The sequence below is a fragment of the Marmota marmota genome, unplaced genomic scaffold (assembly GCF_001458135.2).
Source record: "Marmota marmota marmota unplaced genomic scaffold, marMar, whole genome shotgun sequence".
Taxonomy (NCBI): domain Eukaryota; kingdom Metazoa; phylum Chordata; class Mammalia; order Rodentia; family Sciuridae; genus Marmota; species Marmota marmota.
Window position 1 is genome coordinate 12,796,476 of NW_026000093.1, and position 16,273 is coordinate 12,812,748.

A 16,273-nucleotide genomic window follows, 5' to 3' on the forward strand; every position below is an offset into this window, starting at 1 on the left:
AGAGTGGAGCATTCCATAAAAGATGTCAGGAGAAGAAAAGTAGAATTATGTTTTACGCTGCTTCCAGAATTCTACCACAGCAGAAGTGTGCCATAGTGGGATTCTACTCATACCCAAATGAACAGATATTTTGCCATATTTAAAATTTGCTAAAATGTTTTACCATACTCAAAATTTCCAGGTGATTTTTATTTTTATTTATCTTTTTCTTGACAGTTTTGTTATTCTCAAATGTCTTTTTAAAAAATACATCTGTCAGAATTTCGGGGAAATGGCTTGCTTATATTCATATTTTTTAATGTCGTGACTTAAGATGATTTTTTTAAAGTTATAATATTCTAGGTCTTTATTCCATTAATAGTAAGTTCCATGGTAATATTTCTACAGTTTCATAGGAAAAGCACTCCTACCAGTGCTTTTCTGACACATTGGAAGAATTTTACTTGCAAAATAATGTGAACTTAAATAAGTATATATATACCCGAGTTATATCCTGCACCTTATTGTTCTGAGAACATTTATGCAGATTTATAAGAGCTTTATCTTTAGAATTACTTTTAATTCTTTATAGAAGGTAGTAGGAATATATCTTATTAAATATTTCTTCAGAGATAACATAAGATTTCTGGGCTTTGTCTATCTGAATTTCTGGAGATATAGTATGGACATTTTTGCTAAATCAATTCCCAGGTTTGGTGATGGAGCTGCCATTTTAGAAATTATAAATTAGTACTCCTCAATTTATTTAAGTAAAACATTCCTATTCAGAATATTTTTGGCGGGCAGGGGGTGGATACCAGGGATTAAACTCAGGGGTGCACTCGACCACTGAGCCATATCCCCAGCTGTTTTATATTTTATTTAGAGACAGAGTCTCACTGAGTTGCTTAGCACCTCGCTTTTGCTGAGGCTAGCTTTGAACTCGTGATCCTCCTGCCTCAACCTTCCAAGCCACTGGGATTATTTGTGCACCACTGCGCCCGGCCTTCAGAATATTCTTAGATAAGACAAAACATTTAGAAGGATACTTAGATCACATACTATTATTCAGTTGCCATAATCTCTCAGAATGTTATCTGATTTTAAACAAATTTCAACTGCATAGTTATTTTTGCGTCTGCTGTTTTAGAAAATCAGCTTTTAATTCATTGGCAAAATGTTTGTTTTTCTGCAGTAATATTTGAATCTTTTTGATTCTGTGTTTCAAATAATTGTGTTTCTAAAAGAGAGCTCTTAAATCTTAGGCTAAAACAAATAACTTCATTCATTCTAGTCTCCCTCATCAAATACTCATGTCTATATCAGAGCAAGGTGAATTCTTATATGCCAAAAAATGGGTCTTTTCTATATTCATTTTTTATGACTTCCTTTTTTTAAAGGTATGTTTTGTTGAATGTTTTCTACTTTCAGTCATCAGGGTATTTATAAAATTTCCTAAATATTCAGTTTGCTAAAAAATGAGTGAATTTTTTATGTTAATTTTAGGGAATATAATGGTTTTTCCTATCTAGGTTAAAAACAAAATGACAAAGGAACAGTACATTAAAATGAATAGAGGTATTAATGACAGTAAAGACCTTCCTGAAGAGTATCTGTCAGCCATCTATAATGAAATAGCTGGGAAAAAGATATCCATGAAAGAAACAAAAGAACTAACAATCCCTACAAAATCAAGTAAACAAAGTAAGTATCTGAATCAGTTGAATCCTGGTGTGTACAAGGGGAAAAACATGGGTTCATAAGAGTTTATTACTTGATTTAAAATAAAGTAACCCCATATAACTTTGGGATAGAACTATGTTTTGACAAGAAGTATTATATACAGTTTGTATTATATACAGTTTGGTGATATGATTGTATGTTTCCCATATTTTGAAGAAGGAACACTGACCAATGATTAATGGAAAACACTAAATAATTGCACGTTAATGTGCATTTTATGTGTACTTGTTTAGCAGTTAATCTCAGCAAGAATTTGGAGGCCAGAGAGATTGGTTAGACCACCCCACATAAAACATCAACTCTGTCTTATTTTCTGCCTTCTTTTCATCTGTAAGCAGTGTAACTGTCTTTATACCCATCATTAAACATAAATGAAAGGTGAAAGTAGCAGTGACTAGAAGAGGTGGGGAAGGTTAGGATCACTGAAATTGGAAATAACTACCTCAATCTACAAATTATGCCACTGTTGAGTCCCTAGATCTAACCAGCCAATGGTGGACCTAGTTCTGGTCTAAACACTATGTACATGCAGACTGTGGTGATTAAATTAGAGCTATCATCTACAGGACATTCCTCGGCCTTTTAGGGTAATGGTTCAAGAATATACTCACAATATTTAGAGAGAAAAGAGGATTCCTACCTTGCTGATTATTTCTACTTGGAAGTGAAATCTCAAGCTTGAACAGATTATAGTAGCAAACCTGCTAACAAGAAAGAAGCAGTGAGGTCCTTATGCTTTGTCTATTTCTAAAAGTTGGATTATGGGATCAGAGGCTAGGGAAATAATGTCAGAAAGAATATAACTTATCTATGGAATTTTAGTAAATTTATCCTCACTTTAGAGATGAGGAAAATTGTGTCCAGAGAGATCAGGAAAAAGAATCAGAATCTATGAGCTGACTATAGTATAAAAACTTTTATTCAGTCTCTGTCCTTAAAACAGAGAAGTTAAGTGGCAAAGCCAAGTCTTAAACTAGTTCATCCTTGGCTCCTACTCTGGTTGGTAGTGTTATTTAATCTCTGCTTATAACATTAAATATATTAATCAAGCCTGTATTTTTACACTTGAGTAAGATGCCTATTATCTATTTAATTTCTTCCTATGTTATACTTGAATTCCTGTTTTTTTGGCCTCTTTTGTCTGTGATGGTAGGAAGTTCATAAGAAATGTAAGGAAACAGTGATGTGCAAAAAACAATAAAATTACCTTCGAGAGGGGGCTGGGGTTGTGGCTCAGTGGTAGAGTGCTCATCTAGCATGCATGAAGCACTGGGTTCAATCCTCAGCACCACATAAAAATAAAGATATTGTATCCACCTAAAACTAAAAAATAAATTAAAAAAAAATTACCTAGGAGTGTTAGGGCCAGTGTTTTCTTGCTAACTCAGAACATCTTTCAAACACATGAAGTACAAGAATCCCATTGCTCTTTCCTATTTTCTGCAGTTCTCCTATCTCACATTTAGATTGTTACTCTAACATTTTCATTGTAACAACTCACCTGCTCTTATTCTCCTTTTTGTAGATTTTCCACTTACTCCTAAAATTGTTCACCATTTTAAAATGAACATTTCTATTGACATTTAGTAATTTACAATGTTGTACAGTCACTACCTCTGTCTAGATCCATATGTTTCATTACCCCAAAATAAAGCCCTGAATCCATTACACAGTTATTCCCCTGTTCCCTTTCCCTCTAGACCCTGGCAAATACCAGCCCACTTTCTGTTTCTATGGATTTACCTATTCTGGATATTTCATGTAAGTTGAATTATATAAGACTTTTTGTGTCTGGCTTCTTAGGATCTTTTTTACTTAGTGTTAATTACCAGTGTTTATTTAGCAATAAAACATCAAAATAGCATTTTAAATGCTTTATTGAATGCCAGTTTTGTTTATTGTTTCAGATGTAGCCAGTGAAAAACAAAGAAGACTTCTGTATAACTTAGAAATGGAACAGATGGCCAAGACAGCTAAAGCACTCATGGAGGCTGTGAGCCATGTTCAGGCACCTTTTACAAGTGCAACACATTTGGAGCATGTGAGGCCTATGTTTAAGGTTAGAATTACTAGTAATTTTTGATTGCAATATACATTTTTATATAATTTTTTCCAGCATATTTTTAAGAAAAAAATAGCACATTTGACCTGGAAGCTATTGCCTATTACTTTAGGGCATAGTGGATATAAATTACAGAAAACAAGAAGAGGTATGCACTATAAGAAATTAATAGGCACATGATCCTAGGAATTAGAAAGCTTTTGGAGAATGGTCGTTAATCCTTGGCTTGTTTTTCTCTAAGTGAGTTGGACTGAAACCTTTGGAGTTAAACTCAGATTTCAAAGTGATGCTGTGGCTCTTGCTCTCTCAATGCTTCTAGCCCGTGAACTAATATAAGGGTTCTGAGTGTGCCTGGAGCCCAGAAAGTAGGTTAAGGATCAGAAGAGAATGTTATTTGTGTTTGTGGTTTGATTTAGTAAGACTAATGTCTATTGGTTCTTTGCAGTTTGATTTCCCTTTACTTCTTAATCCTCCTATTCTGACCTTTCTCCAAATTCCAAAATGAGTAAGCAGTACATCATAAGAGTTATAGAGAAGTAGAGCAGAATCAGTTAATTTTGAAAAGCTAAAGTGAGTGAAGTGTTCCAGTTCATAAGACAGTCTGCTAAGATCCTCTGTGGAGACTGAAGATCATAATTCAAGTTATCATTCTAATTCTAGCTATATATGTATAGGTAGTAAAAAATTATAGGATTTCTACATTTAAGAGGTTTTGTTTTAAATAATTTTATACCTTCATTTTGCTTTTCTTTTCAGATAGCTTTTTGGGAGGGAGGGGAAGAGTGTTTTTTGTCATTGTTAAAAAAAATAAGAAAGATACCATAATCTACTGCTCGGAAAAAAAAAAATTGTTATTCTGTGTATGTACAACTTTTCTATCTTAAACGGTTGTGATCATGCCATGTAAAGAATTTTATATTTTTCTGTTTCTCATGTGTTTCTCTATTTCATTAAAAATTCTTCATAAACAGCTTTTATGATCTAGTCTCTGGATTAACTGTAGTGATATAAACATACTCCAAGATAGATTTAAGAATCAGTCTTTTCACTAGGGTGGTAGCACACACCTGTAATCCCAGCAGCTCAGGAGGCAGAGGCAGAAAGATTGCAAGTTCAAAGCCAGCCTCAGCAACTTGGTGAGGCCCGAAGCAACTTAGTGATACCCTGTCTCAAAATAAAATATAAAATGGGCTTGGGGTGTGGCTTAGAGTTAAGTACTCTGGGTTCAATCCCAGATACCAAAGAAAAGAATCAGTCTTTCCCCTCAATGCCATTTCTACTACCACTGCCATATTCCAGAAATTCTTATTTCTGCCTCTGAAATAAGTACTATAGTACTATAAGTACTAAGTACTGTAGTACTCTCCAAACTGGTATCTTTACATCAACTTTTATATTTCTCTTATCCATTTACAAAGGCCATAGTGATCTTTTCAAAATAACAAAATGAAATGCCACTTTCTTCCTTAAAGCCTTACCCTGTTTTTTTTTATTACCTCTTTTTATTCAATTATCACAACTAAATGGAAATAGGTAAGGCAGAATTCATACAAAGTATATCCTTTGTCTAGAATGTTTGTTATTTTTTCTAAGTAGTTTCCTTTTTATTATAACATGCTCTCCATTTCTTTCATTATATTTATAATAGTTTGATGATTTATACATATATACAGCATATATATACATATACCTTGTGTGTGTGTGTGTTTGTGTTTATTAGGCAAGAGTCTATGTTCACTTTTTCCAGTATAAGCATAGCTCCTGGCTTGTGGTTATTGCTCAGTAAATAAGCATTGGTGGGCTGAGGTTGTGGCTCAGTGGTAGAGCACTTGCCTAGCATGTGTGAGGCACTGGGTTTGATTCTTAGCACCACATATGAATAAATAAAATTAAATCCATTGACAACTAAAAAAATATTTTAATAAATAAATAAGCATTGACTAAGGAAAAGGACTGACTGATAATATCATTCTAGGAATTTAAGGGTAATAATCATTTGGGGAGGGGCACTTTACCATTGAGCTGCATTCCCAATCATTCTTTTTGATTCCCAGTGAAGTTGAACATTTTTTTCCACTGGCTTTAGTTAATAAGTTTATAAGTACTACACCTTATGTGCTTTTCATAGCATCTCTCTGTGGTGACATCTTCAAGTATTATAAGAAAAAGAAATATGAGGTTTGGAGACATTAAGTGGCAGAGCAAAGATGAGCAAGAACATAGGAACTGTGGATTATGTTTGTTGAAAGATTGTAAGTTTTTAATTCTAAATTTTCTGAAGTTTAGAAGCAAAGCTCTTGAGTAACTATTTTTCCTTAGAATGCTAAAACGTTATAGACTTTTAAAAAATTCCAGTTGTCATTTATTTGGAACACTGACAAAAACATTTTTCATCTTCATGACTATATGGATAGTTTTGCTGCTGCTGCTGCTGCTTCTGCTGCTTTCTGAATGACTTTTATCAAGGTAGGGAGGAAACGCAGGGCCTTACAACATCCTACTCTAGTGATTTTTGCTTCTTGATGACTTACTAAAAGCAGTGAATACTTTTACATCAGATATTTCAAAGTGTATGTGTTGTTTTTAAATTTTTTTGTTGTTGTAGATGGGCACAATACCTTTGTTTGTTTATTTATTTATTTAATGTGGTGCTGAAGATCAAACCCAGCGCCTCACACATGTTAGGCAAGCACTCTACCGCTGAGCTACCACCCCTGCCCTCAAAGTATATGTTTGGTATTAGGATTTTCCATAGTCAAAAAATAACCCTTCTTGGTTTTATATTATAGTTTTATTAGGTATTCAGAGTTTGAGATTTAATTTTTAGTATTTGTTGTCTTCCACAACCTGTAATGAGGAAAGATTTTATTAAACTTTGTTTTTTTTAATATTAATATTGTCTAACTAGGAGCCAGAGGTATCACTGTCTCAGTGTAAAACATTTAAAAAATTAAGCTAAATGATGTCCAGGTAACAGGTTTAAAGAAAAGAGAATAATATAATTTGTTGGAAGTTGGAAAATGATTAAAAGGATTTTATTTGAAATAAAAGAGTCTGTGAATTTTCACTAGGATCAAAGCTTGCAAAGAGAGATGATTTCTGAAGTCGGGTAAACTAATATTTTTATGAATATTCACTATTCATTTCATTTTTATTGATATGAATAATTTTATAGATGCTATTCTTAAAATATGTCTAAGGTTATCTACTGATTTTGTGATCTTGCTTTCCCACTTAAGCTCAGGCAGCATTTTCCCCCTTTCTCTAAGAAGGCATTCTAGGTAATTACGCCATTTTTAACTTTTAGCTTGTTTAATTTTTAAAATTTTAATTTTGCTAGTTGGCTTGGACACCTTTTCTGGCTGCATTCAGTGTGGGTCTGCAAGATTGTGATGATACCGAAGTAGCCTCTCTTTGCCTAGAAGGGATAAGATGTGCAATCAGAATTGCATGCATTTTCAGCATTCAGGTAATGCAGAATTTTGCCTTCATGAGTTAGTCTGGAAAACATTGATCATTTGTGCTATTGTTGTAGTTCAGTTCACAATATATTTTAATATTTAACTTATTACCAACTAATTTCAAATTTGTGAAACAATTAATTGAATCTTCATGTTTAATTTTTGGAGACTTTCTAATGGAAAGGGTGGTTCTACACTGATCTTTCTAAAATTTTTATCTTTAATTACATTTTGTTTCTCTAAAGAATATTACCTATATAAAAAGTTTTCAAGACTGAATTTCTATGTATTAGAGTAATTGTTTAAACATGTTATTTGTTCACACTTAGTGAATCATATTTTACATTATATATATATTTATTTTTATATTATGACTTAAGCTTAAGAACAAGTTATCTTTAAGGGAACCAGTTCTGTTTGTGTATATGCTATATCTGAGAATAAATTTCAACCCAAACTTTTCTGTATTCTTTTTACTTAAGCACACTTCATATTTAACTGTAAATGTTTTGGTTTAGTATATAACAAAGCACAATTTATCTGTAGAGGGAGAAAATGAGCAAATTTATAAACTAGGATTTTGCTAATCTACACAGTACTTAAAACAAAGTACTCAATAAATATTTTTTTTACTGTATGAATTCCTTTGTTACCACCAAAATCTCAGCTTGAATTGATGTCTGTATTGCTTTTGAATTTGGGAAATTTATACTTTTTTGTTTTATCATTTTAAATTATTTTGTGGCATTGTGTGTAATTTATGATATATGATTTGTAAAAACTAAAAAATGGCTTGTTAGTAAGGCATTAGAGATTAGTCAATCTGCTGTATTTATATTTACAACCTATAAATAAAATTTTTTGTTTTTCTCTCTTTTTTTTAAGCTGGAAAGAGATGCATATGTTCAAGCACTAGCAAGATTTACCTTACTTACAGTGAGTTCTGGTATTACTGAAATGAAACAGAAGAATATTGACACAATAAAAACACTTATCACAGTGGCTCATACAGATGGGAATTATTTAGGAAATTCATGGCATGAGGTATAACCATTTTATTTTCAACTTTGCAGTTTTGTTTATAAAATGAGCATTAGCTAAATATTCTGTCACTGTCATGGTTAAGTGAGAAGTTACATTTAAAATAAGTACATTTTTATAAGATTTGTAATGTAATCTATGTTGAAGTCCTAGCTGCATATGTTTAAATATTTTGGTAGTGTATTTGTAACAGAATTTATATTTTCTTTTTCTTTTATGAAATGAAGATTCTGAAGTGCATCAGTCAATTGGAGCTGGCACAACTTATAGGAACAGGAGTGAAACCTCGATACATTTCTGGAACAGTGAGAGGCAGAGAAGGATCTCTGACTGGGACAAAAGATCAGGCTCCTGATGAATTTGTAGGTCTGGGGTTAGGTGAGAATTTAAAAAATTTTTTTACAAAGTATCAAAAATTATTTTTACGTTCTTTATTATAAATCACTTTATTGTAGCAGTGAGATATAATTAGAGAAATTAGATAAAATACATTTGATCTACTCTTATGCAAGGTGACTATATAGGAAACTAAGTCTTTTTGGCCTGGTCTGGTTTTTCAGTACTAAAGTGATTCCTAATCTCAGTCTCCTACTTGGTACAGTTAAATTATCTGTGGTCCTATGCAGGCCTACCCTAACTTTTCTGCCAGTATAGAATCTTTTTCTTTTTTTTAAGTAGGCTTTCATTTTTTTTAATGTATTTATTTTTATTTATCAGTATAGTATCTTTAAAGTTTCCCCTAGTACTTAGTATGGCCAAGAACTTCCAATTTTAACCCAATAGAACAAATGAAAATAATAGCAAAAATGATGCAGAAAAATCAAAGACAATACACTTTTAGTCATAAATGGAAGGAATTCCACCAAAGAAGAAGCAGAGTTTAGCCTTTGGCCCTGAGTGCTGTGTTTCTGGGTTCAAATTCTGTATTTTTATCTGACTAAATGTGATGTTACTTTAACTGTCTCTCTGAGATTGGGTTTTCACTTTTGTAAACTAAACTCATAAGATTGTTAAGATTAAACATGAATATATATGAATGGATTTAGCATAATTATTGGGCTGTTAGAGACTTTTGGAAACTGTCCACCCTCCCTACCCTACTTCCAACCAAGAATATAGAGGCATGATTTAAAGAGAACAGTAAGGAATATGCTTAAGATCCAGGAATGTTTGCCCTTTTTAAGGCTTTGCATTATAACTTTACATTTCTGGACATTTTTAAATCTTTTAGTAAATCCCTGTTGCTGCTAGCAGGATAAGTTCTTAGGCAACCTAAAAAGATTTCAAACCTGGAAAAGGATCCATGGGGGAAGAAGTAAATACCAGGACCATTTTGTGGTTTTAAATGGACTGAGAAAAATTAATTCCATATGCTAATCCTACTGCATCAATTAACAGTGCAGTCTTTCTGTCATTGATACCATAGAAGCTAGGTAGTGTGAGGTCTGGGAGGTTAAGTTTCCTACATGATACCTAGATGATCCAACAGCAGGATTTGGAACTGCCTGAGCACCTGCATAGTGACTTAACATAACCTGAAAGTTCAACTCTAAACATTGGAACTATTAATTACTTCATGAGGTAGTATAAATGACATTGAAAACTATTTACAGGCAAGGGAAGTGATGGTACACTGATGGATTGAATAGCTTTGAAAATGCATAGGGAGTATGAGAAGGCAAAAGTTATTGTTAAGTGTTCATTGCTGGTGCTCAGTTTGGGCAATTAGGTTACCATAAAATAAAACATTAGTAGAATATTTTAATCTTCTAAAAGTTTTAGTAGATAAGAAATAATAGTATTTTCTAATAATGTTTTCTAATATACTTGAAATTAGTTAATTTGTTCATGGTGGTGTTGAGCCACTTATATTGCAAGGATATGAGATGACTTGTCTTCTCCCTTCAGTAAAAGGGAATTTATGGAAAAATACATTTCAGAATTAGAGATGAAAAACAGTTCAGGCTTCAGGCCCACTCCCAAAACCAGTTACTCTCTCATACTCTTTATGTTTTCTCTTGTGCTATCTACTTTTCTGTTTTATCTGCTCCATTTTCCACTCGCCTCTAGTTCATTGGGCTCTCATTTTTTAGTTATACCCTTGGGGGGAACTACTAGCCTGTTGGCTTGGCCCACATTGGCTATCTCATTAGTTACCAAGCAGCTCACATGGCAGATCTCTACCCCATCCCTCTGTGCCCACCTACTTTGATAGCAGATGCTTTCCTGAACCAGCTGATGTAGTTAGAATTTAAGCCAGAAGATGATGCAGCACAATCAAGCCAGTTGAAAACTAATAATCTTCTTTAACAACAGTATCCATGCACCCATATCCACGTAACCAAGTTGACGGGATTGAATATAGTCTTTCTGTATCCATGTGGAATTGGTTCCCTTAAGCATATTAAAATACACACTCAAGTCCCTTATATAAAATAGTGTAATTTTCATATAATCTGTGTACATCCTCATGTATATCTTAAATCATCTCTAGATTACTTGCAAACCTAAGGCATTGTAAATGGTCTGTGAATAGTTGTTACACTATATTGCTTAGGGAATAAGAAAAATAACAACATAAACTCCCTATATGTTCTGTTATAGATACACTTTTTCCCAAAAATATTTTTCTTTCCTTTTATTTAACCACTGACCCACATCCCCAAGTCCTTTTTATTTTTTATTTTGAAACAGTCTCACCAAGTTGCTGAGGCTAGCCTTGAATTTGAGTTTCTCCTACTTAAGCTTTCCAAGTTGCTGGGATTACAGACAGTAATCCCAATGTGCCTTGCCTCCCCCCAAATATTTTTATTCCATAGTTGATTGAATTCATGGATATGGTAACCACCGTGGATATGGAGAAGTGGGTGTATATATTTTTCCAACTGTGATGAAAGTGTGTACTTTCTCTTTTTGGAAACTTGAAGCTTACCATTTTTAAAAATACGTAGTGTCTATAATTTTTTTTCCCAGTACTAGGGATTGAAGCCAGGAATGCTATACCACTGAGCTACATCCCCAGCACTTTCTATTTTTATTTTGAGACAGGGTTACTGTAGAGGCTGGCTTCAAACTGATCCTCCTGCCTTAGCCTCCCAAGTAGCTTGGATTACAAGTATGTGCCACAGTGCCTGACTTAATTTTAAAATTTGAATCATGTTCATTCTGTTTTTTTAAGATACACTAATATAAGAAAATGCCATGGCTTGATCTCTCATAAGTGTCTAAACAATACTCACAGCACATACATCTTCACTACTTAGCCTAAATAGGTTTGCTTTTGAGTAATTTTTTGGTAAAATTAGAACTGTTTGCCTGTAGTACTGTCATATAATTATTTGGAAAGATTTCATATATTTGAGAAATGGATACTTTGAATTCCTAGTCATTTATATATTCTTTAATTCCTTTAAATAGTTTTAATAATAATTATATATTGTATTAAATATAAAAGTATTGAAAGCTCTAGAAAGGACATTTCATTTGATACACAAAGCAAGTTATGTGATGATTGGCATCATTTTTCTTTCATAGATTTTTCTTCCATTATATTCCTATAATGTGTTATGTGCTCCTATTGTTCCTTGACACTGTTTCCCTACCACCCAATTCTCTGTCATTTACTTCAGGCTTTCATCTTTCCTATCTTGTGTTATACAAATAAACTCTTAATTTATCTCCCTGATTCTAGTATCACTTCCCATTTCAGTGTTCTCTAAATACTATTGGAGTTATTTTTTGGAAAATAGATTGAAGTACATCAGTCTTCTAAGAGGTCCAGTGTTCTCAAAAGTAGTACGTTAAATATGACAGTCAAGACTCTTCACATTCTGTCTTTATAGCTTCGTCTTCTACCTTTTTTCTTCCTTCTCACTCACCAAATTCTCTTGTTACGGCTACAGCCAACTATGGTGAAACATGACATGCCCTTACATGCTTGTATTTCTTTATATAGTTACCTACTCTAATTTACTTTTTCTTCTGCTTCTTTTCCACATGGTCATCCTTTTAGGTTTCTACTTTGAATCAATATTTCATTGTATATGGAAACTTTCCATAGGCAACACCCCATATTCTTTTTTTCCCTCTCAAAATCAGTTCTTGTTTTTAAGCAAACTCACTTGTAATTTGATTCAGCCATGAAGTAATTATTAAATTATATTAAATTTACTATAAATATGCCTGTCTTTCCTAGTGAGGAGTGTGATTATCTTTTTCACACTGTTCAGTTACTAGAATAGAATTTGAGTTCATCTGATTTAAATGACATCTTAACTGATGTGTTTGCATTCAGAATAGCATTTATTGAGTGTTTGGTCAGTTACATCAACAAACATTTGTGAAGCACCTACCTGCCTTGAATGTAATATTGAATAAGGTAGGAGGGAACCAAAAAAGAATATGACTTGATTGCTAACCTTTAGGGAACTTTTTATCTGTGTGATAAGGCAACATTGACATACCTGAAATAATTTGCATGAAATTGTTTGGAAATAATTCTGATTGGAGTAGTACTTATTAAATAATTGCTTAGTTCAGAGCCATATAAGAATACTGAAGAGGAATCCTTCATTGAGAACTTAAATTGAGTTTTTGATAGTTGAGAGACAACATGACTAGAGTCGCGTATTGGTTAAAATATTGAAGGCAAAGTGCCTTAATTACTAGGCCACAGTTTATACTTTATCCTGTAAGTAATAATAAACAAAATAAAGGTAATAATTTAGGAGTATTAATCAGGCAGGAGAATGATGGAGAGACTGAAGAGGGAAATAATTAGTAGTAGGAAAGTAAATCTGGTAACTGTTCAGTAATCTAGTAATCCAGCACAGAGATTATGAAGTTCTCTGCTAAGTAGTAATGGACATAAACAAACAATATTTAAAACGAATCAAAAGATAGGTTAGTGACTAGTTGAATATTGATGGTGGAGGAGGGAAAGGCTATTCAAAGTTAAGATTTGAAAACTGGGGATATCATTTCACTGTTCAACATTTGGAATCAGTTTGGAGAGGGTAAAGATAAATGATTCTCTTGAATAAGAGAAAGAAATACAGGTAGAATTTTCAGCAAGTGTTAGGGGATTGGAAATTAAATGACAGGGAAATTCTAATTATATGGAATTGGAATCATCCATAGAAGGTATCACTGGAATTGGGATTGGTGCTGTATTTCATAAACATTAAAGGAAATAAAGTCTAATTGTCATTAACTTTGTAATCTAAATCTACAGTGCCCCTAATTGGTGTAATCTTCACTTTTGTGCCTTAAAACTCTGTCTTATATACTACCTTGTAAACCTCACTAAGCATATTTGCCCTATGTCACTGCTCCAAAAGAATTGTTCACCCAAGTCTTTGAAAAATAATTAATTTTAGAAATGTGTTTTAGAACTGTAAGTGTATTCTTCCACTGAAATAATTATTTTCAAACTGAAACAACTCTTTTTTATTTGTGGTAGTCGGAGGAAATGTGGACTGGAAGCAGATAGCAAGTATTCAGGAATCCATTGGAGAAACCAGTTCTCAAAGTGTTGTTGTTGCTGTAGATAGGTAAGGTATTCATTTTCTTCCCTTTGCAGATGAGTACAATTTCAATTTTGTGGCATTTAGATATATTTTGCTCATTTTAAAAAAAGTGATTGCCAAAAACTTTTACTAAAGTAAACAACACTGTATTATGATATGCCATGATTTAGATACATATATTATATGAGATGGGAAGAAGGTAAAATGGTATGAAAATTTAAGTTAAAATAAATATTAATAGGAATTAGAGAAATGGTAAACTTGATGAAAAAGAACATCAATATTTTATTTCTTTTTATAGAAAACTTCTTATCACTCATTGAAATGCAGTATAATTTATCTTTCTAGGTATCTCATATAAAACTGCAATATGGATAAAATGAAAGGGCTGTTGGAAATTTTTGTAAACTTCTTTGGAAAGGACTTAGAATTTATATATTATATACATTATTAGGTATTTCCAATTTTAGCTTGTTTTTAAAAAGAAAACACATACTGTGGTTTATTTTACTATGGAATACTTCAGATTTTAAAATGCCCAGCATGTAAAATTGTAACTTCTAGTATTTTTTTGAGGATGAGCTTTTCCCAGATCAGTATCCCCCAAATTGAAAAATCACCATTTTATAACACTGAAATTTAATTTTTCTAACCATTTGTGTTGGAAACTTTTAAAAATATGTAATCTTAATAGCCTGAAGTCTAATGCCAACTTATTATTTATTTTCTTTAGATAAAACTTTTTGCTCTAAGTCTAGACAACAAGAGTATCCAATTACTGACCTTGAAATCACTTCCTGAAATTTTTTTCTTTGAAAAGAATTCTTATTGTGCATTTTTTTTTTTTAAATAGGAGAAGGGCATCATTTATCTTTTTCTTGAGAAGGTGGAAGAAAGATTATAGACCATCTTACGCCATATGGCATGAAGGCTTGCCACATGTATTACTTCACTTAATCCTTTTACTAGTCTCATAAAATGAGTGTAAATTGAGACCTCAATTTATAAATGAGGAAACTGGGACAGAAGACATTTAAATAACTTGCCAATAACCAGGCTAGTCTTATCTTGATTATTGTGATAACTGTTTTATTCGGGTGGAGCCAATCTCTGCCTATCAGGCAGCCTGTCTCTTGTCTGCCTTTCTGCCTTTGTGTACAACTTCATAGTTATGTAATAGTTGCCCTTCTGCTACAAGGCTATCTTTCAGTGATTTTCTTGCCTTCTAGAAAATCATCTTTACTGTCTTCATAAGACTTTGTTTAGGCATTATATCAATCTGTTTGGGCAAGATTTAACATTTTTACCTTCTACTTCTTTTCCCATAATATACCTTTTATGACCATACCTCATTTTAGTTTGTCCTACTATCCACTGTTCTGTTACATAAGGATATGTCACTCACTTGAGCACATTACATATCTGTTTCAAGAATGTCTGTTATTTCAGGGAAAACTTTGCACAGTTCTTAGTACTTTGTCATCTCAAGCTCATCATCACTAGATACTTCTGCAAATATAAATCTAATGTCCTATTTTATACAAAACCTTAATATTTAAAATTTAGCTTACAATGAAAACATTAGAAGTTACTAACTCTGATTTAGTGTAAGATTATAATCTTGTGTGATGTATTTCACTTTCTTATTAAATTTCTTCTGATTTTCTTTCTTAATATGTTGTATTTTCATGCTGTATTCCAACTCTAGCCCATAACCTAACTCATTGAGATAACACTATAGTTAAGACAGTAGACAGACATCCTCCAGGAGAGTTCTGGTTTTGGCCAGCAAACAAAGTCTTTTTTTGTGTGTGTCCTCTTAGGCTTGTCGTTCTGAGTACTTTAATCTGTTATCACAAATATAGAAAGTAAACAAGAAAAAAATAAAAATTTTTCTATGTTTAATTCTTCATGGCTTGTTTCTTAACCAACTGAAAAAAAAATGCAATTCCATGAAAACTTTTAAGATGATAAAATTTTCCAACTGTCTACTTTTGTATTAGAAATCTTTTACCATTAAGAATTTAGGAGATTAGGGGCTTGGGATGTAACTCAGTGGTAGAGCACTTGCTAGGATGCTCAAGTTCAATCCCCATCATTGAAAAAAAATAAAACTTTAGGACCCCATTAGACACTTTCATCTAGTACCTGACCCTGTGGCATTTGATAGGGTATAATTTTCTAAGTATTGTTAGACTGGAACTATTTGATAAGTATTACTAAATTGTATAAGGGATAGATTTTGTGCAAAAATGATTTACTTCTAAAGAGCTAAAGGTGTTACTTAGCACCAGAGTTTTTGTTTTATTATTGTTTTTTTTTAAACATACCAGATCTAGCCTTACACTGGCACACCTCATACTTTGGAACATTGTCTCACCTATTAGAAAATATGTGCAGCACATTGCACCTGAGATAGCTCATAAATATCTTTCAGTTAAATCTAAAAAGTAAATGTT

General features: G+C 32.6%; 1 protein-coding gene across 5 annotated transcripts in view; it reads left to right on the plus strand.

Moving 5' to 3' along the window:
- Arfgef1 (ADP ribosylation factor guanine nucleotide exchange factor 1) overlaps positions 1-16,273 on the plus strand; it is a 102,972-nt gene that overhangs the window by 64,377 nt on the left and 22,322 nt on the right. For 3 of the 5 annotated variants that reach the window (XM_048782951.1, XM_048782952.1, XM_048782954.1), the window contains exons 18-23: positions 1,512-1,683; positions 3,612-3,781; positions 7,125-7,253; positions 8,131-8,289; positions 8,514-8,664; positions 13,748-13,838. In XM_048782951.1, coding sequence (XP_048638908.1) covers positions 1,512-1,683; positions 3,612-3,781; positions 7,125-7,253; positions 8,131-8,289; positions 8,514-8,664; positions 13,748-13,838 — 872 coding nt within the window. The remainder of the gene's footprint in view (positions 1-1,511; positions 1,684-3,611; positions 3,782-7,124; positions 7,254-8,130; positions 8,290-8,513; positions 8,665-13,747; positions 13,839-16,273) is intronic. The other 2 variants (XM_015485819.2, XM_048782953.1) reach the window with 1 other exon arrangement.